The following is a 27,291-nucleotide window of genomic DNA, read 5'->3' as shown; positions in this document are numbered from 1 at the left end:
ATTTGGGCGGATGCTCAAACTGTTTAACCAACTGTTTAACATTAAAAATCACCACTGCGAACTCTGAACACTAAACATACCCAATAAAGACATTGTTGCACTGAACAGCTAGAACACATATGTCGCCTGACAGCCAAATGTGGCCTTCAGGTGACATTTCTTTTTCTTTCTACCTCTGCATAAAATACCAACGTGAGTTTCAACAAAGTCTGCCACAAGATGGCAGCAACACAATATAGATTAATTTTCCAAACTGGCGCGATGTTAAAAGATCACCAGAGAGAAATGTATCAGATCCCTTTTTGTTCATTAGAATACGCAGCCTAAATTGACATACTTTGATTCCTGGCATGGATCAGTTTTGCTCTTGCAAGGTCAAGCTAGACAAGTAACAGAGACTGCAGCTGCAGGTTATACTACTGCAGCGTTTCTGTCATTTTTGAAACAGGCGGTGCCTGGGGATGAATGGGAATCAGCTGCTCCGTGTGGAGAATTTTTATGTGGTTAAAATCTGTGGCATGTTTATATTATGTAGCTAACTCATAAGAATTAGATTTTATTCTCCCCCAGTGCGCAGGTTTATTTGGCCATTTGGACTGCAAAACTATTAGAGAAACAAAACACTAATATGATACTATCTTAAATAGTACCATATAGTGAAATCAAGATGGAGTAATCTCCATCTTGATTTCACTATGAAGATTGAAATTTCATTTTATCACTTTTATTTAAAAAACAACACCATTAAATTCGCCCACATTTTGCTTTTAGATGTGGTGTTCAGCTTGCACGTCGCAGAAAACTAAACAAGATTCAACAAATTCCACATCTTCTTCCAGCTTTTACACAAAACGTGCATGTCTCCCGCTTTAAGTGGGCATCCCCTCTTAAAAATGCATCTGTGGCCGCCCCCTCATCTGTGAGCTCCGAGCTCCATTTGGTGCTGCGGAAGGGAGATTCCTCAGCCTTTCCAGTCATACGCCCCCTCCTCCGCGTGATGTTACCGTTACGCACCACCATAATAAATGGAGACGTGACTCTTCTGGGCGAATCCTTGCCGACGTCACTCCCGCTTGATATAAGAAGCCCGAGCAGCACCTCTGATCAGGCTAAAGCAAAAGCGCCTTTTTGATTGCAGCGAATTTCTAAAGCGAGGATTACAGGATTGCTATTGTTGGATTTATTTATCAGCCAAGGGTAAGTGTGTTTTTAAAGCTAAAGCTAAAGGAAACGTGAAACTTTAATTAATTGGCGTGTACAAATCAGCCTTTTTATCTCATTGCATGACTTATTTTATTGCCTCAGGCAATAAAATAAGTCACACTTTGTTACTGTAAATGTGGAAATGTGATTCATAATTCGCATATTTACGCACGGCGCTTCTGCCCACAGACCCTCGGTGCCCACACAATGACTTTGAACAAGGGTGACAAATTCCGTAACATGGATAAGAGGAGAGGAAGCGTTCCGTTCCCAATGAACCTCCCCAACCTGCACAGGAGAAGCATGCCCGTGGACGACCGGGATCTGCGCGCCACGACGCCGCAGACGGGGCAAACCGACGAGCTTTCCAACCTACTGCGCTGCACGTCCTACTCCCCGAGCGATGAGCACCGAGGCAGCTGCGCCTCGGACTCTTCTGACTCGGTGATCTCCACCGGGAGCGAGACAGACTCCCAGGTCTACAAGGTGGTCCTGCTCGGGGAGCACGGGGTCGGCAAGACCAGCCTGGCGCGCGTCTTTGGAGGACTTGAGGACGCCGGTCACGATTGCGATGAAGCAGGTAAATGGTGATACCAAGAATGAGTCATCAACTAACATTTATATACACACTCTCACTGAAGACTTTCATTGACACATTAGAGTGACAATTGTGTGATTCTTTCAATGCATTTAAATGTGTGAGAATGGGAAAATAGTTGTATAAAATAACTAAATAACCATAACGCACAATACATTTCACAATGCAGTCTTTATTTCAGACGTCTCTAAGGTCTAACCTAATTATGTGTTTTGTGCTGCCATTGAATTTCACTAAAAACATAGACATGAAGTAGCCTATATATTTCCATCTTGAGTAGAATGACACAACTAACATTATAATTTATGGGGAAAATATTGGAGACAATATTTGCATGCAGGCATGACCAACATTTACCTTCAATATTGAGAGAACTAAAACAATATCTGAAGAAAAATAAGTAATGCCAGAACTAGTACATGCCAGAATGTAATACGATATTTATCCCTTCTCCCCTCAGGAAATACTTATGACAGATCTATTTTTGTGGATGAAGAGGAGGCTTCCATTTTGCTCTATGACATCTGGGAGCAGGTGAGCATTATATATTACTAATCCAGTGTTTCCCCCCATTGATGGATATCTTATTTGTGAACTGGCCAAGTCTAACATTGGTTTCTGGTTTCTCTTCTGAAGGATAATAGCCAGTGGCTAAAAGAGCAGTGCATGAGGATGGGAGATGCATACATCATCGTGTACTCAGTGACGGACAAGTCGAGCTTTGAGAAGGCATCAGAGCTCCGCATCCAGCTGCGTCGAGCCCGGCAGTCGGAGAACATTCCCATAATCCTTGTTGGCAACAAAAGTGATTTGGTGCGGTCCAGAGAGGTGTCAGTTGATGGTGAGTTTAATCAGTGAGATCAACATAAGAAATAGAAAACAAACATGAGAGACAAGAAAATTATTTCTGGTCTTGAATAGTGCCCCTCTAAATCTTTATTTTTGTATTTTTTCCTCACCTTTGTCGGGTTACAGAGGGAAGCGCCTGTGCCGTGGTGTTTGACTGCAAGTTCATTGAGACGTCTGCATCGCTTCACCACAACGTGCACGCCTTGTTCGAGGGCATCGTCAGACAGATCCGTCTGAGGAAAGACAGCAAAGAGGAAAACGCAAGGCGCATGGCCAACTGCAGGCGCAGAGAGAGCATCAGCAAGAAGGCCAAACGCTTTCTGGGTCGCATGGTCGCACGCAAAAACAAAAAGATGGCCTTCAGGCAGAAGTCCAAGTCATGCCATGACCTTACTGTTCTCTGAGTAACAAAAAGGACAGAGAGACTAATTTATGTTCTTTTTTTTATTTTCCTTTTTCCTTTGGCCTCTGAAGACCTGATCCTGTGTGTGTTTTAACACTAATGCTAAAGGACTAATAGAGCTGTACAGAATATATTTTTGTTTTTTAATCCACAAACCAAAAGCTAAGACAGGATGTGATTTGAAAAAGAAAAAAAAAATAAAGAAAAAACTGGTATTGTAAAATGATACCACAATGACGGTCACATCTTCTAAAGCTTTGCAAACATTTTACTTTACAGTCTGCCTTAAACATTTTGCCATCATATAAGGATTCTTTTGTTTAAAAGATTTGATACCTTATTTCTAATCAGGTGCAAAGATTGTCTTGCTGTTGGGTTGTTGTGCTCCTCTGTTGAAGGGGATTGATGTATATACCATAAGTAGGCATAGTGCTGAATGCAACAAACATCTCATCATTATTAATGTCATGTGGGGTTCTAATACATACTTGAATGACGGTGCGCAGGTTCGTGCCTTGGTCAAGTTACTGAAGACTACTCTAAGCCTAGGTAAAACCTCTTTTATTCTGTGTTGTTCCATGACATTGAATTCAGGTTGTGAATGTATGAGTAAAGCAATAAGTTAGTAATGTGAGCCTTGACATTGTTTGACTTTTTTGTTTACATTGATTTTCTTTTTTCAATAAAAGCGAAATAAAAAACACATATTTTTCCGCCCTCTCATTGTTACCGTGTCAACATAATACACAGAATGCAACTAAGAAGAATTAGTTGTTGTTTTGGTGAGTTATCTGCTCATGAATATTTATTGATCCAATCAGTGGAACGGAACTTCTCCGGCTATTGGCTCTGAAGGAAGGAAATAGGGTAGTTAAGTCAGTTTTTTTTCCCCTCAACTTGTTAAACATTAATCAACCAAAAAGAGCACAAGTGTACAAATTTTCCACCCAATTCAATGTTCTCTCACAGCTCTTAGAAGTAGGTATTGCAAGCATCACAGAGAGAAGGTAAGATGATCATTATTTACTTTGTGTGCATGTATGTAACGTAAATGTTTATTCTGGTTTCGCATAATCTGTTTTTGATATTCAGGGTTTTTCTTTTTTTCTTAAATTCACTAGTCCATTGCAAAACCAGCAACAAAGACAGTGTTGGTGTTAATTTTTGATAGAAAGTGCCACATTAACAGGAACAGATGGCCGGCAGGAAAGACCGACCAATGCTCCTCGCAGTCTTTTTCGTAAGTTTATTTTTTCTCAGTTTTGTGTATGACTTTGTTGGTTTTTTGTACACAGAAACTAAATATGTGGAAAAAAATATTAGTAATATACTTATTATCCTATTTCACAGCTTTCAGGGCTTCACACATTTGCACCATGCTCAGGGGCAAATGTCAAAATTGGTGTTCCTGAAAACTACGATGGCATTTTCCCATGGTATCTAGCTAAGGTAAGGTCCCATAATTTGTTTGAAGTTCACTGTTTTAATAAATACAAATGAATTAGATAACAAAAACTGAAAAACTGAAAAAGAAAATTAATCTCCTTAAAACTCCCTTTAATAAAAACATGTGCTGTACCAATAAATTCTGGGTTGCAAGATAAAATACTAATTTCTTTTCTTTTCTTGTTTACAACTTCATCATTGCATAATGAAAGACCACAATTTCTCCACTGAAAGAAAATGAAGGTGGACAGTGAGTCAAAATAGCGTCTGCGTCCCTTTTATTTCTACCCTTTTTTCTGCACTCTAGGTTGAAGATGTACGAACATGCTGGCGTCATCGCTCTTCTATAATTGGCATGTTCACAGTGCTTTTCTGGCACCCGACCCAGCCTCTGCTTTTAGTCCAGTTGGGTGGCAGGTGCAGTGTTTTATTCATACATGTCACTCAGACATCCTCTGGATGGCGCGGCATCATGAGTGCATGCATGGCTCATCGATTGGCTTTACAGTGGTGCCATTTTGCTCTAAATAATAAAATATCCACTCCTTTTTTTGCCAGACTTTTATTAACATGACATGCTCAGTGCTTTTCTTCAGAAATAATAACCATCTTTTGTGTTATAAATGGATTGAATAAAATAATTGCTTTAGATTTGCTCAAGGTAAAAAACCCTTTCATTCAGTTCCATTCGTCACAGAGCGGCCCACTCGTCTGTTCGCCTATTTAGACGTCTGCCATGACTCATTTTGCAAACCTTACTCTAGACCACGGTTGATGTCCTTTACAAATCATAAAGGGTGCCATGAAAAAATACTTTTGGGGCTGATTTATTTTTGCTTTGACCTTCCATCTGTTTTCCCTACTTGCTTTGTTATGGTCAGGGTTGCACGAGGCTGGAAAAGAGGCAGAGTAGATCCTGAACAGCTCACCATCTCAGGATTAACTGGGACCGAGACGCATGCTTTGATATTTGGAGTCACTACACACGTCTACAGGCTCCTGAAAAATAACTTGTATCCCTAGAACAAGTTTTCTTACATTACATGCACAAACATATCTGTAAGTTGTTGTGAATTGTTTGTGATAGTCCAGTGCAAAGTAATGTGCAGAGTTTGAGAATGTAAAACGATTACTTGCTTTTCTGTCTTTATAAAAAATGTAATTGATAAAGTGAAACTAAAAAAAAATAAAATAATTATACTTGCTCAAAAATCTATGGAAACATTTTTGATGACATTATAGCAATTACACCCATTTTATATTTGCTGGCCAGCGTTTTGCATGTTTCCACAGTTGACAATTTAATTTTGGTGATGAGCTTCAAGGCTTTGAGGTTGGAAAACCTCCTGGCAGCCACCCTAATCTTTAGCTATGGCACAAATTATCTAACAGATTTATTAATAGTACATACATAACATGTAACAAAGATATGTGTAAATTTCAAAAGCTTTGTATTTCATCACTGTAATAAATTACGGGCCAAAGGTATCACCGTTTGGCCCGTTTTGCTTGGTTTTATGCCTCTTAGCAGCATAATCTCTCTTTCTCTTATCTCTCTTTTTTTTTACAGCTTCACAACCTGCCAAGTAATTATTCTGATCTGGTGCTAACTGGAGACGATGAGGGAATATTTGGAGTAGATGCCCAGTTTCTGTATGCAATAAAACCACTGGACAGAGAGAAACAGCCATCTTACTCATTGCAGGTTCTACACTATATTGTCATGTTTCCACTTTCCATAGTCTCCTAATTTGAGACCTATTCACTTCAGATTCAAGAGACATCAAATTAAGTTGCTTGACACATTTGTGTTAAATTGCATCCATCTTGTGTCTAGTGTTGCAGAAGGGTTTACAATCTCTGCTTAGTTAGTGAGTCATTCTGAAACAAAGCACACTGAGTTCAGGGTGATGGTTTCTATCCTACAGGTGTCCTTCAAGCCATCAGGCGTCATACTGAACATCAGATCGTCAGCACATCGACAGACGTTCACTGTGGAAGTGTTTGTCATTGACAAGAACGACAATGTGCCCACATTCATTGAAGAAAGCATGAGAGGCAGTGTTCAGCTCGGGCTGCTCAAAGGTATCTGTCAGTCTGTCACAGGGCACCTGTGGCTACAATATACTTGCTTGCTACCATTAGTCTGTGAATGTATGTGGAAGAATAAGTGTGGGAATGGCTTTGGGGTCCAATTGAGGCCATTTACCATTTACATGAACATCACATTCATCCATGACCATCTATTTTCATTCGCTGGATATTCTAATATGTCCAACATGATGAAGGAAACATCCCAAACCCCACTTAATATTTATTTGGACTTAATATTTATTTCTTCAAGGAGGCAGCTAAAGTTCACAATATATTAAATCATAGGAGAGTATATGCATCACATTAGCATAAAACAATATTTTCCTTCTGTAAATTGAATGTTACTCAATGAATACGTGTAACCATTAGCCTTAAGGTTACACAGTACTAAGCTTTGAATGCATCAAAGATGTTTTAGCACATTAATATTTGCTATTAGAAAGTAAATTTATTCCATAACCCTGTAAAAAAGTTTAAAAGAAATAAATGTAATCCTCTTTGTATATAAGTATATGCTAAACTTTGTGTTTTTCAAACAAGCAATATTTGTCTCCAATAATAATCGCTGATACCCATCATACAAAATATAGAAATATACCCATTGGTTGTTTTAGTTGTTGTTTTTTTAACTTCCTCTGTTGTCTCTGCATTCTTTTTGTCTATTAGGGATCCCATTCATGCGAGTGGAAGCGGTCGATCGCGATGACCGTAACACTCCTCATGCTGAGCTGCGGTTCAGCATGATGGAGCAAACTCCCAGAATTCCCTCCAGTCAAATGTTCTTCATTGACTCCATAACTGGAGAGGTTTCCCTCACTGAGGAAGGTCGGTAGTTATATAACATACCATCACCTGTAAACTCTAATTTACTACTACTACTACTAATAATGATAAAACTAATAATGACAATAACATCTCAAAGGTTTGACTGTCAGGAAGTAAAGAAATCTTTAGTCACAAAAACAATTACAATGTAAAACATTTTCTCACTTTCTACTAATCCAAAACTTAGGAAAACAAATTCAGAGAAAGAAATTTTGTAAAACACTTTCAATATCTCTTCAGATCTTTACAGCAGCTACTTTTCAGCTGCAAATTGCCAAGTGTTTACTCTTTCTTGCAAAGAGACTTTAGCAACTGGAGAACATGAAGGAAATTCATTTTGTTTTTACTCCTCATTTTCTTTTTGATTGACCTCACATTCAACACTGGAATTTTTAACAATGTTGTGATGAATCTTCTCATTACATCACTACTTGAATTATTATGAAAACTGACTTGCATTAATCTTGTTTCTTCCATTGTTGTAATATGGCTCCATTTTAATAAGAAAGTTAGTATGAACTCAGTGACTCTAAAGAGTTTGCTGAAGCAGCTACTTTTCTAATTTAGCTTTAAAAGTGGACTTTGTCATTGTTAGAAAAAAGATCCCATTTTTTCTAACAATGAAATGTCTGCACAGTTAGATGTGTTTTGGACTTTTCTGTGGAAATAAAACTGAGTCTGAAAACAATGAAACATAAATAAGCAACATTAAGTTTTGAAATAAGCTTCAAACATGTGAAATAACATAATTCTTTCAAATGTAAGGTTAGATTTTTATGCAAGCAAACACATCTTGGCATGGATTCACAGTCAATTCCTGTATGCTCATTTCAATCTCTATTGCTGTGGTGTTTCTCCTTGTAACGGTTTGACAGGAGCTGGGAGACGTCCACACTTGCAGGTCCTTTTCTGCCCACCTCGCTGCTGATTTCCAAGTGGCAAGGAGCAATAAAATTGCCTCCTTGATATTTCGACTTCATTTTCAGACTAGCTGAAACTGGTTATGATTCCCTCTGCAATGAGCTTTTCAAGCTTTTTCTCCCCTCCATTTATGCATTTGATGAAAACAGCATTAAGGTGCTTTTTTATGAGGAAGGACATATTAAATGTGTGATGTTTTGTTTGCCCGAATGAGTATATGATCAGTGACTGGTTCAGGGGGTTCTCATTGAATTGCTTTGTGTTTACACGTATTCATCTATTATCTAGGTCATTTTTCCAATAGATTTATTTTTATCACTCTGGGCTTTTATTAATGCTCAGATATATAAAAAAAGTGACATAGTGTGCTGTTCAGCTGCCTTTGGTAAAAACATGTCAGTGCTGAAAATAAACAGAAAATGGTTCCTTCTATAAAATATAATCTTTTTGTTCTCATTTCCACCATACTGTGACCCTCCACACACCCCTCCTTTCTCAGGAGCCTCCACTCTGGACCCAGAGATGTGTGGTCGTTATAAACTGTCAGTGATGGTGAAAGACATGGCAGGCAGGACTAATGCTTTCTTCACCTCTGGCATTGTTACTGTTGAGGTTACTGGAAACACTTGGGCATCGCCAGACCCTGTGCGACTTCAGGAGAATCTTCCTGGTCCTTACCCGATACCCATATCTCAGGTGAGACAGACAAACCCGATCAGCAGCAAAGTACTGAATGTTTTTCCCAAAGCAAAGTATAAGGCAAGTTTATTGTGGCAGCATTTTTACACAAAGTATTTCAAAGTGCTTTACAACAAAAGTTAATGTATTTATGTTGAAGGAAAATATAAAAACACAACATCGGAAATAGGTATTTCAGTTAAAAAGAAATTAATTGTAAAAGTTAACATTGTAAACAAGTAAATAGCTAAGATATTATACATATTAGATTTTGACTTTATGGAAAAACTGATGTAAAGAATAATGTTTTCTGTCCTTACACTTATAGGAGCAAAAACATTAACCTTTGTCTTGTTTTCAGTCTGGAGGGAATTAAACCCAAACCCATTTATTTGTATGATGGACAGACTTAGTGAGTGACTTTAATGCCCACTGATCTCGTGTACCACAAATATAAAACTGAGTGTCATCAACATACATATAAAATTGACGGCATCATATAGACAACAGAGAAACGAGAACAGATCCTAACAACACCCACATGTGATCTTTGTTTGCTCAGATTTATAAAGGACACAGATTAATCTGTTATGTGAGATTAGAGCTGACCAGACAAATCCATCCCCGGTTGCAGTCTTTTGTTATGATGAGCAGCGTCAGACGGAGCATTGAGATCCTGTAAAAACATAACAGATATTCTTGATGCATTGCTGTCGAGATGTTTGTCAATTAAAACTTTAACGTGCCTAGTTTAAACGCAGGGTGGAGTGGAACATCTGACTGTAATAAGAAGAAAATCAAAGAAAATGAAAAAAAAAAATACTTGTTTGGTTCTACTACCAGATCCTGAAAACATGTTATCATTCCAGTATAGTATTATAATCAAATGAACATGATCAATAGTCGGGATGGAGTGAAAAGGTATCCCTTTGCTGATTTCTTTTTTTAGTACCTCTCAAAACCTAAGTGATCAAACACTAAATTATTCATTCAGCATGAATGCAATGAATCCTTTCCAACCACCTCCTGCCTGACTCACTTAAACATCTATAATCCCTCACACACTTGCATGTTATGTTACTGTCCAACACAGTGTAGACACTTAACCCTCTGATGCATAAGTGGATCCTTTTGAACCCGGTGAGGTCATCTTTGTGCGATGTCTTTGTAATGAAAAGTTTTTATCACTTCATATTCCAGGTATTCCAGAACAAACATGTTATTGTTATCATGCAATTAAAATGTCTAATTTACCTTTTACACATTTTAAGAAATGTCATGGTGTTCTGGATTATATTACTACCCCATTCTTCCATAAGTGGGGCCAAAATGACCCGCATTCATTTCCTATGGAATACAGACGGCAATGTTAGCTAGCTGGTTTCAAGAAACATGCTCTTTCTAAATTCACTAATTCACTGTAAATTTCTAACAACAATCTGAAAAGCATCAAATGGACTCAATATATCCGTTCCCCAAATGTTACAATATAATTTCAAACTCTAATATAAAATGAAGAGAAATACAGCCAAAGATTCACTGGACTTATTTTAATGAAGGGTTAGGTGTTAGCAGTACCTTGACTCAAAGTATATTCACTTATATTTTTCAATTATATTCACTATAATAATTTACAATGTAGAATTTAGAAATTTGTTGTTTAGATAAAATAACCAAATTTTTATTTCTCCCTTTCTATGCCTAGTTAACTTATGTAGATCCTTTACTTGAGTAAAAAACTATATATATATATATATATATATATATATAATATATATATATATATATATATATATATATATATATATATATATATATATATATAGGTATAATGGTTTCAGATTCTCCCTGTGTTAGCACTGGTGTGATCTTTTTTCTTGTTACAGTGCTACTTGTGTAACCTCTGAATCAATAAATAACACAAACACCCTCAGAGGTTTTACGAGACATGGAATAAAACATATTGGTTAAAGGTCAAAATTATTCTCTTTAAATGTCCGTCTGTGTTTTCACAGTAAGAAAATATAATTTTTCCATTCAGTACCGGGAAATGGAAATAAAAGGCCTAAAGAGCAAATTCAAACTCCACATAATTGTTTTGTGTCATTTCTGCACAGTCTCTATGGTAAAAAGGTAGATGAGAAATCCTCCCCCTCCTTTTGTTTTTCTTCCACCTCCCCCACACTCACCCTCAGCTTCTCTTTCTCTCCCACGCTAACATCCTCCTCCACCCACAGAAAATGTGTGGTTCCACAAATGGACGCTCTTCATCGTTATTGTAGTAATTTCAAATGTTCCTTCGGATTTACAAAAAAGAACATGGTTATGACTTTTTTTTGTCAGATAGCATTCATTTCTTGAACCAAATATAATTTTTGATTAGTTTTATTACTGAATGTCCTCAGTGATTGATGATGTCTGAGTCCAAATGAATTTGTGTCGAAACAGATGAAAAAAAAATCCCTTTGCCTCTTCAGTTAAAGTCATGTGTTAATTAAGAGAGAAATTAAAATGATTAACTTGTTGGCTGAAACATATAAAAAAAAAATAATAATTGGTACACGGTTCCAGCTGCCCTCCTCTTGAATCTAAATCTGAAGCAGATTAGGCTGACAAGGCGCTTACTTGGGGGAAGCCTCGTTTCGCCTACGTAGAGTGATCATCCTGCAGCGCTCGGTGGGTGTTGGGACTGACTGCTGCTATGACACATACAGAGACAGTCCTGTTCAAGGGAACACTCAATGCATTCCCACCTCACTCACTTTTTTTGCATAAACGGAGCAGTTATGTCCACACATCCACTCAGCTGTGACAAATGTTCTATTTTTTGTGCTGCTATTGTCCTTGGTGTGAAACGTCACCCACTCAATTTGATGCATTTTGCTCCTCTCGCTCTCCCTGGAAGCTAATTATAAAGATAGCTGTCGTGGTGAGGCCTATAAGATCAAATCAACCCCAGACTGTCAATTTAAATGTTAAAATTTGACATTTGTTAAAAGTTCTTCTTCATCAGCAAGTCCTAGGAGAATCATTTCAGTCTGTTATGCTGTGCATGTTTCTGATTGTCTACAGCTTTGATTATATAATGCAATCAGCAGAAGTATTTGAAATCACACAAAACAAGCTATTTAATGATAGATTTAAAGCAAAGCCACATACTTGTTTCTGAAAGTAAGAAACTGACTCCTCATCTCAGTACTTCTTGTGTAAGCAGATCATATGCAAGAAGACTGAATGTGCTCTGCAAACTCAAATACAGACAAAAGCAAAACAGATGACCTCATCTGTGTTTTTGTATGTAGCTTTAAATAGAGCAGTCAGTCAGGATTAATCTAATATCTTCAAAGTTCAGAGGTCTGGAAACACACCATAACACAGCCAGATGTGTGAACTGGATATGTGTATATGAGCGATCTGAAGTTTGGTGGCTTTCTCCATAACAGAAATGGGGGAGGCAGCGGGAGGGGCGGCTGACAGTGAGCTGAGGAGATGCATATGCTTCAGGGTGGATCAGCTGTGCTGTGTCTGGGATCCTCTCCTTGTTGGGTGCTCTGGTTGCTGGGATCTCTCTGTGCAGCCATGTAACAAGGGTTGTAAAACAGAGTGGAAAAACCCCATTAGGCCACCTCGTCAGATCTGGTTGTCCACACTGTTTCTCATAATTTTCAATGTGATTGGTCAGTCATTTGACATATAAACAAATGCGAATCTTCATATATTTTGTTGCAGGTGCTCAGCTAATAAATTTCACTGCTGCATCTGGGCAACAACCATTACAATTGGCTTTATTAAGTTAATTCAGATTTAAAAATGTTTTTTTTTATTTTTTTAAGCCAGGCACTATTTATTTATAGTGCACTGAAGGCATTAAAATGCTATTTGTATGTGTGTGTCTGCTGAATCAGGTCAAATGGAGTGGAAGCCAGGCAGCGTACAGTCTGGAAGGGGAGTTTCCAGAGATGCTGTTTACCATCAGCAGAGAAGGCGTCATCTATCTAAACGCACCGCTGGACAGAGAGACACAAGACCAGGTCTGAATCTCCCTCAAAATAATTTGAACATATGGATGCAGAAACTATGCAGTTCCTTGAAACGCAGTGTGAAGATGACAGCGGAAGATAACCTCTTTCTACAAAATGATTGCGTGATTGGCAACAGTAATTCACACAAACAGTTTCAAATTGTGTTCAGCCGATGAAGGGTGTTCATGTTTGCTATGATTACAAATTAAACTCCATCTATTTGGAGTTTGCTCTTCAGTTTTGCATTGAAATGAAACTCCTCTGAGTTTTGAATGGCTGAGTGAGAGGTACATCGTGGCACAGATGCTCATGCGGCCAAAGAGGAGCAGAAATAACATGAGCAGCATGAATGTGAGCAGTTTGAAGATAAATGCTGCTAGTACAGATAACTTTCTGCCTTCTGTGGAGTCTTTTCACCTTTTTGCCCTGTGAGTTTGGCTGCTCACAAAAAAAAAAGAAAGAACATGAAGATGAAATTACTTCTGCTCCTTTGTGTGTTGTCACACTCAGACTGCGTAAGGCATTTAATGAAAAAGAATAGAAACGTCAGGGAAGTAAAAGTTTTTTGCTGCCTATTGCAACTACAAACTACTACTGTATAAATTAGAGATAGCAGTGCTATTATTCATTGCTGGAAATCAGTTTTTCTTCTTTTCTTTTTTTTAGTGGAGCTTCATGGATTAGTTTTACAGGGCTATTACCTTGCACATGTTTTATCTCTATCTCTGTTTTACAAACTGTTCCTGTGGGGAAGTATCCCATCATGGTCTGGTAAAGTTAATCTGGGCTGTTTTAATGTTCATGTGTTTTTTTGTTTGTTTCTTTCTACCAATGAAGTTTTATCTTTAATTATCACGTGCATCTCACTGATAATTGTTAATTAAGGTCACAAGTTTATCGTTTTAAAGTGTGTAATCAATCAGTAGTTTCTTTTCTCCCCTGCAGTTTCACATCAGTATTGTGGTTGAGCGTCCAGATGGGAGACAGATTGCCAAGCCTGTGGAGTTGAGGGTGATGGTGGGCGACGCCAACGATAACAGGCCCACATTTCCTCAGGCTCAGTACCACACTGTGGTCAAAGAATTGGCTGCTCGGGGTAACTGACAGCTTTTAGATATCTACTGGATTCTTTCAAAATGTCACGTTCACTTCTCAAATTTAAACATAAATCGGAGCTTGCAGCTCAGCTGATGAATTTATGAATGTAAATATAATGTCGCACTGCAGAAACGACAGTGCTTGAAGTGTAAATGTTTGCAATATTTTGTGCATAGAAAAGGTTAAAGAAACTCAGAAATGGACTTTTTAAATGCTCACAAATAAAGATGATGTGAACTATTTCAAAATTAATTAGTCATTTAAACCTGTTCAACATCATTTGCAGGAAAAAAAATCACCAAAGTGAGAGCAGATGTTTAAACAAACTAAAGACAGATGGATTATTTTAAAAAACATACCACACTAGTCCATCACACGGCCAATACAGAAACATTTGTGCAAACGACCATTTCATGCATCCACTAACTCCGAAGGGTCAGAGTCTCCACTTTATGTAAGACAACCCAAAAGAGATTATCTTGCGTACCTCTTTTGGGACAGATGTTGAAGACCAGAGAAAACCCAGTAATGTAAAAGAGAGAAAGGTCTGTGCTGAGATTTGAACCCAGGACCAACAACTGTATCACCATGCCTTTTCTGGAAGGAAAATGTTTTTGCTTCATTCAACAACTGAAATGTTTAAAACAAACCTAAAAGTTTAGATCACTGACAAAACCATATTTTTAAAAGTCCTATAGGTAGTTTTTTTAAAGATATGGGAAATGCAATTCAGAGGTAAAAAAAAATACTGTTGTCCTTTCAAATAAAATCTTAAAATTAGTTTTAACTTTTAAAATTCATATAATCTAAGTATATATATCTATATCTATATATATAGATATAGATATCTATATCTAAATCTATATAGATATAGATATAAATATTTATATATAGATGAAGTGCTATGGTGTTAAAAGCATGACCAGGTAGCTTTTGTGAAAGGATTGTGGGTTTTTTGCCAAGACAGTGGGAAAGCACCTTCATTCTTCCCCAGGATCATAAAAAGCAGCTGGTGACATATTAGGCCCCGGCATAAAAGCCTTTTGTTGATGCTTTTAAAGTGATTTGATTCTGGGAAACGAATTAGACGGGACAATCTGTTAATCTAAATGGAATCACTGAGTGAGTTATAAATAAGAAGGTTATTGTTTTAGCCTCGTTCCACTACTACTTTCATATAGTGGAGTCTGCATTCTGTTACAGAAAGTTGACATTGTTTCTTCTTCATATATTACCGCAGGGACAGAAATCCTGACAGTGCAGGCTGCCGACAATGATGATCCCAAAACAGACAACGTACGGATCTTCTACCGCTTGGTTGGGCAAATTCCAGAGAGTCCTCGTGCCCTTTTCAGAGTGGACAGGGACTCGGGTGTGATTTCTGTCCAGGCAGACAGTATGGAGGGTACAGCACCTCAATACACCCTGACTATCACTGCAGAGGATGCTAAAGGTGATCATAAAGGATGCCTTCATTTATTTCTGGTGTTGTTTCCCCCCCGCCCCCCTTTTCTGTCACACACGTGTGTGTGTGTATATATATGTACATATATAAGAAAAAATATGTCACATACGGATAACATAAACTACATCAATCTTTAATTCAGTGGCTTCATTGACAAACTGGGGTTAAATGGATGTATAGATGTAGCCTCTGGGGTGACAGATGATGTGATCTCTGTGACTCACAGACTCAGGGTGTGATGGAAGCAAGAAGAGGTACTTGCTGTTCTTTCAGCATGTTTTATTTGTATGAATGGCTGACCTGAGTCACTAACAGAAGCTGTGATCGTGTCCCTGGCAGGTCTAAACAGTTCATGCACCGTGGTTGTGACGGTGCAGGACGAGAACAACAACCCACCAGTCTTCTCCCAGCATGAGGTACAGCAGTACAAATTGAACACTCACACACATTTTCACCTTGATCAAGACATAATCCTGTTCTGTGCTGTGGCTTCTGAAGGCTACATGAACAATGGCATAGAAAATGGCAGGGTAAACATCATCATGACTAAGTAGCTGCAAGGACTGTAGACTGTGAAAGCGCTCTGAATGTGACGCAGGTAATTTTCCTGCTAGGTAACAAACTGTTGTCTTTCTTTGACTTATAGTTCTTAGTTTTCTAAGTACACATTGTTTTCAGAGTTTATTCTGATCACTATTTCAGGTGATAGCTGTTTCTACTTATATTTATCGAGCTGAATCTGCATGGTGAACAATTTCATTTATTTGTGATTACATTCAATACATTTACTCAGGTATTGATCTGGAACAAGATGTGTTTGTCACTAAAATCCAAGATCCAGCAGTGATTTACCTTTTTTGTTGTTTTCTTATCTGTTCTGCTTGGAAACTCTAAAGACTCTCTTACAGAAAATCTTTTTACTTGCACCCACATGAGCCACATAATAGAGCACACAACAGAAAACCCCTGCTGGTCAGGAATTCTGTGGGAAGCGTCAGACTGTGATAATTGGGCAGTGGTTCTCGGTCAGACCAAGCTGACATTAAAAAACTATGGGTGGTATGAGCAACTGTGAAGGAATCTTTCATTTTAAGCAAATTTGCAATGTGGTGCAATTAAATTCAGAATAATTACTAACGATTCACAACTCATATTGTCTCGTTGCAGATCCAATTTACATTCAGTTAGATGGAATCCATTTTAATCCAAAAATGCAAGTCCAACTAATTACAAAACAATGTCCCATATGGTCAAGTTTATATCCATAATTTCTCCATCAATAAAAAATATAGTTTGGTTAATGTTTCATTATCAGTTTACTAAGAGTTCTCTGTCTCTTAATAAAGACAGTCTGTCTATAGAAGCAGAGACAAATCCTTCACATCATTGTCTTTGCAGCTATTCTTCTTCCTGACAAAGCATGTGATGACAGTGGAAAGAAAAGACTCCCTGTTAACAGGAAGACACCTCAGTTGGTAACAACTAAGAGGATAAAAGGAGCAGAAAAAGAAGACAAAAAGCTGTTTTAGTGCTGCTTTTTCATGGGAAAGAAAAACCAACACTAAGAGGAAAATATTGGCGTCACCAATGGTCCGTTCCAGGAAAGAAACACAGCTGAATACAAAATCAACTTTTATGGAAAGACAGAAAAACAGAGAGAGAAAACAAAGTTAATAAGGGAATTATTATTATTATTATTATTACATTGAGATTGCTTGGAATGATGGGGGAGCTCACCATCACACTGCCTCCGCAGAAACATTTTTCCTAATAAATAGAGGTGAGATTAAGGGGAAATAAATAGTTTTCCAACTTTGTCTTCTTGCCAAGAACTGTTATCGCAAATACAAAACTGCTCAGATACTAATTTCCTAAGCAGCTGATGCTTAAAAAAGTATTTATTCACTATAACATCAGTCCTCAATCTATTTTATGTCTATGCCCTCTTAAATGGATGTCTTGTAAACATAGCTGAGTGCCTATTTTCAAGCTGTTAAAACAAATGAACTCTTGCTCCCATAATGGTTAGCACAGCCACACTAACACACACAAACACAGAAGTGGAAAATACTCTTGAGCAGGTCACGCCTGAAAAGAGCAGCTTTTTCCATGGCAATGTGAAAGCAGTGCTCCTGCAGGGTGGGGGTGGGAGAGGAGTGGTGACAGGCCTGGGTTCAGCAATGCTGTGGATGGGGCAGCCAGATCACAGGCATGGCTGCTTCACTGGAGGACGTCTGTGAGTGGCAGATTAAATGGCTGTCTAAACACAGAGAGGTTGGTGCGTAAAGGTCACTTAGCACCAGGAAGGCAAGAAGGTGGAGAGCTTATTCTCACATGCAGTTACATTTCATCACAGCAGGAAAGTGATCAAACACTAAATGGCCATGCAAGCAAATATCTGTCTGACAAAATGCTCTGTGATTAAAAATATACTGAAATATATGTTTTTGTTGTGGTTGTTTATTAGGTATACTTCTTATCCTAAGCAACTGCATTGCCTATTGTACTCTATGTCCATGGAATTTTATTTATCTATTTATTCATTTCAAACATGATAGCAGTATGAAATGCCACACAGAAACAAGGAATGCAAGAGACACATTTTTGTTTTTTAAAAAGAACATACAATAGTTTAGTCAAAGTTTATAAATTAAGAGTTTTCAAAAAAATTGTTGAATTTAATGTTTTTGTCTTATGCAATCTAAAATGTGTATAAACCTATTGAAATGAGCAGCTTTTATCAGCCGCCCCCTTTACCTTTGTCTCCCTCCTCAGTATGGACCCTTTCACATCCCTGAGGATGCTCTCGTGGGCACCACGGTCACATCTGTGTTGGCAAGGGATGCAGATGTTCGAGGCGGAGACAGCTGGCAGGTGGACTACCGTTTAGAGTCTGGAAACGAGGAGGAGGTCTTTACACTGGTGACAGACCGACAGACCAATGAAGTTTCACTCATTCTCTCAAAGGTGAACGGCACTGTTTGTCCTGCAATGGCAATGTGCACATTTGGCCCAGAATGAACCTAAACACAGTAGCTTTGTATTTTGGAATACAAAGCTACTGTATAGTGTATATACAGTACACTTTGATACAATATAAAAATTGCAGCAATATTGCATTTGATACAGTATCAAATACAGATGTGAACATCTGTGACGCTGTGAAAGCTACGTCTTAGAGACCCAAAGATTAATGTCAAGGACAATTTTTGCCATGGTGGCTCATGCTAAGTGTAATATTCAGGACAAGTACCAATATAAACAACTGGGGTAAAAGTGGCACAAAAATAACATCAGGGGTCCTTTATAGGTACTGGAAATACAAATCACATTACAAAAATGAGATTGCAAGAAAATGACATGTTTACAATATGGCAATACAGCAGCCTCACGTGTCTCATACAAAGGAGAATAAATATCCTGATGATAATGGAATGCTTTAGCCCAGTAATCTCTGCCATCCCCAGGGTGCATCACCCTTCGCCTGTCCCCTGTAATCCAGCAGGGCGTTTTGGGCGAACTCGCTAGAATGCGTGCGTGTCTGCGTGTATTTTTGTGTGTTTGCTCTAATGGTCTTCTCTCCGTAAGTGGGTCAGGCAGGAGACAGTCTATTATTTTCAACCATACTGCTGGAGACTAAATTTGATTGAACTGTGTGTTTCACATGCATGGCTGAGATAAAGCAGACGCAAAAAAGCTAAAAATGGAGCTTGATGTATGATAGGAGATGAGCCCTCTTTTTGCAAGGATGATGTCATTCTTTTTGAGTGGCTGTGTTCGAAGTTCACTGTGACCTTGTTAGATATCCAGGTAATTATGTATGTCACTCGAAGGGTTGCAGTTGTTTATTTAACTTAATGTGATTTCAATTAAATCTCACTGACTTTCCGAGTGAAGCTCCAAGGGATTACGAAGTGCAAAGATAAAGTGTGAGCACAGCATCTGAAAGCAGGAACATTCTCCATAAGGCTTGCATAGAACAGTGTTCATTTGAGTCTGCCACTACACAGAATGAGACAGATTTATGTTAAAAGAGATGTTTTCTGACATTAATAATAGTGTGAGTTCTTAGACTAATTACATCCATAACGCTAAAGAATGTTTCAGAAAATTCTAACCACGGTTTCAGAGTCCAAATTCCCATTGAAAAAGACAAATTGACAACATGAAATAAAACAAGCACTAAAGTTAATTTGTCTTTCTGCTACGGATTTACGCATGTTGCATCTGCGTGGCCTCTTTTATTGTCAAAAGCAGCTATTTCTGAAAAACAGAGGAGCAAGTTTGGCTTCTTTTCCCGGACAGATTGGCACTACGACTTTAATGGCTGCAGTCTTGACATGATTCATCCCTCACTCTAGCTGTGTTGCTATGACTTTGCCATTCTTGTCAGAAGAATAGCAAAGATTCTTGCCTTTTGTGAGCCACTTTGTGAGTGGGCATTGCTTTTGTACTCAACTTTCTCTAATTCCGATTTTGTTGTTGTTGTTGTGCGGTTCTATGGTAACATAGGGATAACGCAACATATATAAAAAGAGCTCCTGTACGTCACTAATCAGCCTTTTAAATTGAGTGATGCGTGATAAGAAAGTCAGGGACTGAGTGAGTCTATATTGCACAGAACCAATTCAGTGATCAGTGATTGAAAACATAAGTAAACAAAAAGGAAGAGAGTCCTGCCCAGAAATTAGCCTGTTACTCTGAAGTTCTCCTAATATTACAAAGAATCACACATTAATGAGAACTAAGTCTGGAATGCATCCAATATTTCAAAGGTGTTTTGTTGCAATTAAAAAGTTCATAATAGCATAGAAATGTTAAGGTTCATCAAACAACTATTCAAAAAAAAAAGAATTTTAAAAGACTGATCATCAAGAAATCTCTAAAACAGAATGAGTCTGGCAACCTTTGGTGGTCTAAAAGGTCTTTAAAATCATGGCTCCATAATCCCTTTTCTTCTTTGTGGGCTAAACAGAAACACCCATATAGTTGTGATGGAAAACGGTTTTCCCTCTTGTTTTCTAACAAGAGGAAGATTATTTTCATCTTCTTAACTTCAGCATGTAGGAACACACGATGGCATTAACATTTTTAATTTACTTTATTGCTTGAATTTGAATACAGTCAGAAGTTTAATACTACTTTGCAGTGAAGAACGATATTGCAGCTGTCATCTTAACTGGTCTTGAGAAAAAAAAAACATTCTGTGCACTTGAGACAAGAATGAGACTTGAGTTCAGAGCATTAACCCTTACAATTCAAAAGTCCACACAAGATGAGTCTCCTCTTCAGAATGGTTATGGTTTTAGATTTTACTTGACTATGATCAGTGTAAGCAGTCAACTAGAGCAGAAAATTAATAAATTACACTTAAGAGACAACAGAGGTTTAAACTTTTAGGTTGTAACAGCAAAGCTGAGAATGATAATACCACTTTTCTGCCTCAAAGGAATCCTTGGAGCAAAGACAAAATTTGTATCATCTGACTGATGTAAGAGAATACAGTGGTTCAAACAGCCTGCAGAAAGTCTTGTACTTACTGATACATGCTGAGTCTTTGGATGCGTCACTTCCATTTAACAAAAGCACTCATCTATTCTCCAAGGTTTGCACTACTTCTCCATGGAAACAGAGGCACATGCAGCATGATGTGAGCAGGATATCAGCCACTGACAGTTTTTAATGTGGTTTATTTGAAAACAGAATAAATTTCAAACAAAGTTTACATAACTTAAGATGTCTTTCATTTATCCTACTTTCTAATGTGTGATAATGGTTGCAAATACTGTAAATACTATAAGCTCCACTTAATTTTTCACAATTTTATTATAGAATTAAGTTTTTTAAACATATTCAGACATTTAAATGTACACATTTAAATGAACTATAAAACCTTTAATAGTCATTAGTTTTTCTTTTGTTAACATCTACTTCAAACATTCCATTGCATACCCTTTAATTTTAACATTTATTTGTCTTATTTGAGGTGGAGGGAGGAGTTGTTGAGTAGCAGCATCATGGAAAATATTTTATTAATGACAGGAAGAAACTAAAGTTTTTTCCTGTGCGTATCTGGTTTGCATTACAGTACAGCAATACTGCCAGAATTTCCAGATTTCTTGGAAGTCAGATAAGCAGAGTAGACATAAGGGACTGCAATGTGTCCCTCTGCTGCTAGTAGGGAAGTCTCAACGCTGTTTGCTTTAAATGACCCTCCAAACATCGACTCCATTCGAACAGCTCTGACTTTTTATTAATCATTTTGCCGATGAAGCTATTTGGCAATCGGTTTTTGTTTTTGCCTTCACAGATATATAAATATATATTTTTAATGATATATTGGTTACTGTGGATAATTTTGTGTTTTTCCTGGTTCCACTTGTGACTAAACCCATGTATACATGTGCTCACAGGTTTTAGACTTTGAACGTGAGAGTGAGTACATCCTGGTGCTCAGTGCCCAGAACCAAGTTCCTCTGGTCCGCGGCCGATACGGCCCTTTATCCACAGCAACAGTCTCCATTTATGTTGACGATGTGAACGAGGGTCCAGTCTTGTCTCAAAGCCATTACGAAGTGACGGTCAGAGAGGGAGAGGAACCAGGCCGCGTCATTGCCACCATCCGGGGTTATGATCCTGATTCCCACCCAATTAGGTAACTAATTAAGGCTGATGGAGCCACTAATCATCAAATTCCAGTTTTACAAGATTAAATGTGTCTGTGTTTTAAGGTATTCTCTTCAAGGAGACACCAAGAAGTATTTCTCAATAGGGAAATATTCTGGTGAGCTAAAGACTGTGCAGGCATTGGACAGAGAGGAAAACAGCACATACACCATGGAGGTCATTGCAGTGGATGGACGTAAGATAACTGACATGGATTTAATACTTTGCCGTTGAAGAAAATGTCCTTATTTTAGTCCTTGATCTTGAATATAGCTGATGTTCATTACCCTGCTCTGTTAATGACACCTGCATGTTTATCGTAGGAAACTCTTCCTTATCGGCATCCACCCTGGTGACTGTCCAAATCCTGGATGTGAATGACAACAGTCCAGTGCTGGTCGGAGACTATTCCTGGAAGTACCTGTGCACGCCTCGGTGGGAAGACCAAGCTCTGGTGTTGGCATCACGCGACAGTGACGGTCCACAACACGGGGGACGACTCAATTTCTCACTCCGGAGTGATGCCACAGTGCGACGCAACTGGAAGTTAACTCCCATTAACGGTGCAGATAATGAGAAACCAGCTTAACCAGATAAAGCCCTCATCGTTCAGTAAAAACCTTTGGGATACTGGATGAGAAGAGAAGAGAATGGAAGACGAAGAACACGACTCAGTTAGGAGAAGCTATTTTAAGATTCTTATTTAGCAGAAGGACTTTGCTAAGGTTAACAGCTCTAATCAGGTTTTTAAGTGGATGTTTTTCTCATTAGGTGAAGCATCAATTATATTCAAGCACTAATCATCCAGAGCACAAAAAGCTGTCCTGAATGACATCATAGATTCAACTTAGTGACATCTTTTGCATTGTAAATGCAAAAGCGGCAGGTATATTGAAGTAGTTCATTATTTCTTGGTTGATGCAAATAAAATAAGAAAGCGGTCTTACAGGAATGTCATGCAATGTGATAGATGTTCAGTGATGTCAATAATAAATAGCTGTTCAAATTACTTAATGCCCATTGGCCACAGTGTGGTGATTGTTTGAGGTGATGTTGTCAGAGGCAGATTGTAATGGATTCAGATAGAGAAATTAAGTAATTCGATCCTTAAGGCATTCAAAATTACATTTTGTGTTTCACTCTGCATAATTTTGACAGCGTCTAATAGGAGCTGTAATGAAATCACAGTTACAGTTTTGAGCTGTTAGTGTTCATTCAGTTACAGCCGTGACGTCTGTCATTAAGTGATTCAAACTGAAATGCTTCCTTCTCAGTATTTTTTCTTCCTGCTTCTCTTTCACTCTCTTGTTCCTGTTGGTATTGATTGAGCCCAGCTGTAATTATATCTGCTGTGTAATTTCTTTGGCGTCACCGCTGGTTTCCTGACAGCTAATGGGGGCTAAAAGAAGACTCTCCCAGAATGCTTTGCACCTGGTTACCGACAAGAATGTTGATCCCAGTCACCGTGTGCATGATTGGGATCATCATGCACACAATGGTTGTGTGCATGATCTCTTCTCCACATTATAGGAGAATGCGTATAAGAGTGAGAAAGAAAACATTTATGTCAAAAATCTTTTAGGGACATGACTGACAGTTATTGAGACAACATGCTGTCGTCCCACTTTATTGACTTGGAAGAAAGATCTGGCACATCCAGCCTCCATTTAAAATGGTGACGTGCTCATAGCACTACGCAAAGTAATTCTGGGTAGACAGGTGCTCACACACTCAGCTTGCATTAACAGCCTCTAAAGAAAGGCTGTGAAGGCTGTGGTTCCTTTGCTGACAAATGGAACATGGAGGAGGAGTGATGGGAAGTTGAAAGCGCAGTTAAAGTCTCTCAGATAAGGGTTCAAACAGCTTGATAAAGTGCTCCTTCCAACAGGACTGGGTTTGTACGTCATAAAGCCAGGCTTGTGTTTTAGTCTGATTCACAGAGATAAGATAAAAAGCATCAGGCTCCACAGTGCTCCATTCACAGCTCCATTTGTCTCTCTCTTTCTGTTTGCTGTGGAGCTATGCAGTCATTTAGGTGCCTCTGGCTTACGCTTGTTCCTCAAGAGATTGTAAAACATTTTGAAGCTCTGAATGTTAACAAATGCAGGTACATCACTGTGCAACAGTCATGGACCATCCCTTGTCTCTGGGTGTCTTAGTTTTACTTTTTAAGTAAACAATGTATTTGCAGCAATGCGCATAAATTCAGGTAGAAGTTAGTCATCACATTTAAGCTTTCACCTTGAGTCTTACAAAATTCACAAAGTCCCTAAAAGAAAATAACCTCTTACTCCCAAAGGTTTTTATCAAAAAAATCTCTAAAACTACAAATATCTTAATTTTAATGTGAAGTGCTCTGAACCAAAAAAATCTTGCTGAAATTCTTAATAAACATAATTAGAATATATTTTTTTTTATTCAGAATTTTGGGAAACCTTTATATAATCCATAACTTGATGTGTGGATTGCTGGTATGTACATTTTTGAATGTAAATATTTGCTATTCAGTAGATTGTTCACGTTGAGATAATATTTAAAAAAATATCCTTACCAGAAAATACAACTTCAGTAATAATGGTGTCGTTGGGAGTTGTGAATTCAGTAAAATCTGTATTTTTGTTTGTTAGATTTATTTGTTTTTTCATGTTGTTGTTAATCTAATAAAATTCCTACTATAATGCTTTTTATTTGATTAACAAATGAAGTGGTACACTGATTGCTTTAATTTCCACTAATATTTCTATTCTAATTGAAATGTAATAAGTTTAGTGTTAATCCGAAACACATTTATCAAAAAAAAAGTATAGTACACTAATTATGTATATTATTTTCTTTAGATACTCACACCAACTTGTCATTAAACATACCGAACCTGCCCCCTGAAGTCTACATGGTGCCTTTCACCATTTCTGACAGCAGCTCTCCTCCTCGGAGCACCTTCATAAACCTGCCAGGTAATGCTCACCTGTGGCTCACGAGGAGCGTGAGGGACGGCAGCTTTGGAACAATCAGTAGTGACAAACCTCTGTGCGAATGCTTCTCCTCGTCCTCTCTCTGTTCTTGTTTACTCAGAGCTGTGCAGTTTTGCGACTGCACAGCTCTCAAAAGATTGTGCTATGCCCAATCCTAATCTTAATCTTGCTGACACCAGATATTAACATAATCATGCATGTGGAGTTAAGGACAGTGTTGAGAGAACAAGGTCTTGTGCATAGATCATTTTTCTGACTGTCCCTTTTGTAGCTGATTAAGTTTATTGATTCTAATATTGCGTTCTCTCATTCTTATATTTCTCATTCTTATTTTGTCTCTCTTTATTTCTACTAATTCACTGGAGAGAAATGTTTAGTCTCACCCCTGTTATTATTCTTTTAACATTACCCACTAAGTGTGTTTTTATGTGGCCCTTTTTTGTTAATTTTGTCAATTTCAAAAATATAATATTTCTACAAGTACACTCAAACCAATTGTTGTGTGCTGTGTTTTATTCTGTTACTAGATTGTGTTTCTCTGGTTGACACTTTATGTTTCTCCCGTTAGTGACAGTGTGCCCCTGCAACGTCAGAGGAAACTGCAAAATAGCTGCCAAGCCGCTGCAGGGCATGCCAACTATCCAGTCTGCAGTGGGGCTTCTGCTTGGCACCTTTGCAGTCATAGGTGAGCAGTGAGGTTTGAATGTCATCAATATATCATACAAAGCCATTCAGAAAATGACACATTATAGATACAGGGGTGAACAATCCTGGTCCTCGAGGGCCAGTATCCTGCAACTCTTGGACGTCTCCCTGGCCCAACACAGCTGAATCAAATCGCTGAATCACCTCCTGAGTGCTGTCAAGTTCTCCAGAGTCCTGCTAATGACCTCATTATTTGACTCAGGTGTATTGAAGTGGAGACACATCAAAAAGTTGCAGGAGACCGGCCCTCGAGGCCTGGAGTTGTCCACCCCTGTTATAGAACCTATAATTGTAAAATAAAACAATAATGCATATACATCATGAACGCTTCACAGACCAGTAAAAGTATTCTTTGTGTTCTAGGAATAATCCTCATTGTTATTTTCGTCAGACTGTCCTATCAAAACCCCAAAGAGCCGAGTAAAACCAGCCAGGAGAGGGTTCCACTGAAGATATCCATCTAACTATAATGAATATTGTACATAATTACTGTCTTCACTCTATCTGCACCAATGTAGAAATGTTGCTTCAAGTCTATTGCAAATGTTTTAGTTCTACTCAATGCATGCGTTGTGTTAAATGCCATATTCTTGGGACATGATTGTAACTTATGTGTGCCTTTTTATCTTTTTTTTTTTTCTTATAGAGATGTTTCTTTGCTTTGAGATATTTTATATATTTATGAAGCCTCACTTACGAAAAATGTGAAGAATAACAAGAATAGAACAAGAAAGTTCAAAAAAAGAGATTATTCTTAAAAACATTTAACCTTATACATAAATGTATTTTCCAAAAACAGCTAAGCTCACTCGTTTGTAACAAACATCTTACAAACACATAGCTGATGGATGACGCTTTCTACTTTGTTGTATTTACAATACACTGAAGAATAATTCAGAAATCAAAATAAAAATCTTGTAATTAGTGTAATTTTATGGAATTTCACATTTTAATTGTAATAAACAATTCCAGAAATTGCAAACAGTGTCATCATTAAATTATAGCTTCTAATAGCAACACTTTTGTCTTCTTTCTATCTGTTCTGTATATACATTTCACAGCAGACTTGCCTCTTCACAGGTTCTAGATTATTTGGAGCTGTCGCTCCTTACACATCCAAAACCTTTAATCTACTGAGACAGCAAGAACTCTAAAATTACATTAGGTGTATGCTGTGGTCCTGGCAATTAAGGCTTTTTTTTTTTTTTTTTTCAAATGCTGACCGAGACGACCTAGCAGGCAGGCAGAGCTATATTCAGACAAAAGTGTTGCTAAAAATAGCTCAGGAACTGAAGGTCCACTGAATAACACTGTCCAACAAAACAATGACCTCTCAGTGACAAAAT

The 27,291-nt window shown here is 38.0% G+C and overlaps 2 protein-coding genes across 2 annotated transcripts; both read left to right on the top strand.

Annotated features, from left to right (window-relative positions):
* The first annotated feature begins 1,086 nt into the window (after positions 1-1,086).
* Positions 1,087-3,756, top strand: rrad (Ras-related associated with diabetes). Its single transcript, XM_055045226.1, has 5 exons — positions 1,087-1,197; positions 1,393-1,783; positions 2,262-2,335; positions 2,438-2,642; positions 2,777-3,756. Exons 2-5 carry the CDS (start codon positions 1,411-1,413, stop codon positions 3,052-3,054), a joined length of 930 nt encoding a protein of 309 aa, XP_054901201.1. The 5' UTR covers positions 1,087-1,197; positions 1,393-1,410; the 3' UTR covers positions 3,055-3,756.
* A 270-nt stretch (positions 3,757-4,026) lies between these two features.
* cdh16 (cadherin 16, KSP-cadherin) lies at positions 4,027-26,883 on the top strand. Its single transcript, XM_055045201.1, has 18 exons — positions 4,027-4,060; positions 4,175-4,293; positions 4,404-4,502; positions 6,070-6,204; positions 6,428-6,584; positions 7,260-7,418; positions 8,839-9,035; positions 12,923-13,048; positions 13,985-14,135; positions 15,378-15,590; positions 15,942-16,018; positions 18,378-18,569; positions 22,016-22,257; positions 22,334-22,464; positions 22,592-22,831; positions 25,106-25,222; positions 25,809-25,925; positions 26,309-26,883. The coding sequence occupies exons 2-18, from the start codon at positions 4,249-4,251 to the stop codon at positions 26,407-26,409; spliced, it is 2,499 nt and encodes an 832-aa protein (XP_054901176.1). The 5' UTR covers positions 4,027-4,060; positions 4,175-4,248; the 3' UTR covers positions 26,410-26,883.
* The last annotated feature ends 408 nt before the right edge of the window (positions 26,884-27,291 follow it).

This window comes from Poeciliopsis prolifica, unplaced genomic scaffold (assembly GCF_027474105.1).
Source record: "Poeciliopsis prolifica strain line A6 unplaced genomic scaffold, Auburn_PproV2 SCAFFOLD021, whole genome shotgun sequence".
Taxonomy (NCBI): Eukaryota; Metazoa; Chordata; class Actinopteri; order Cyprinodontiformes; family Poeciliidae; genus Poeciliopsis; species Poeciliopsis prolifica.
Note: the sequence above shows the minus strand (reverse complement) of the source record. Positions and strands in the feature narration are given on the sequence as shown.

Coding starts and splice junctions, on each gene's coding strand:
- cdh16 (XM_055045201.1), top strand. CDS start 4,249: ATGGCCGGCAGGAAAGACCGACCAATGCTCCTCGCAGTCTTTTTC. Junction 4,294..4,403: donor TGCTCCTCGCAGTCTTTTTC/GTAAGTTTATTT, acceptor CCTATTTCACAG/CTTTCAGGGCTTCACACATT. Junction 13,049..13,984: donor ACAGAGAGACACAAGACCAG/GTCTGAATCTCC, acceptor TCTCCCCTGCAG/TTTCACATCAGTATTGTGGT.
- rrad (XM_055045226.1), top strand. CDS start 1,411: ATGACTTTGAACAAGGGTGACAAATTCCGTAACATGGATAAGAGGAGA. Junction 1,784..2,261: donor TCACGATTGCGATGAAGCAG/GTAAATGGTGAT, acceptor TTCTCCCCTCAG/GAAATACTTATGACAGATCT. Junction 2,643..2,776: donor CAGAGAGGTGTCAGTTGATG/GTGAGTTTAATC, acceptor GTCGGGTTACAG/AGGGAAGCGCCTGTGCCGTG.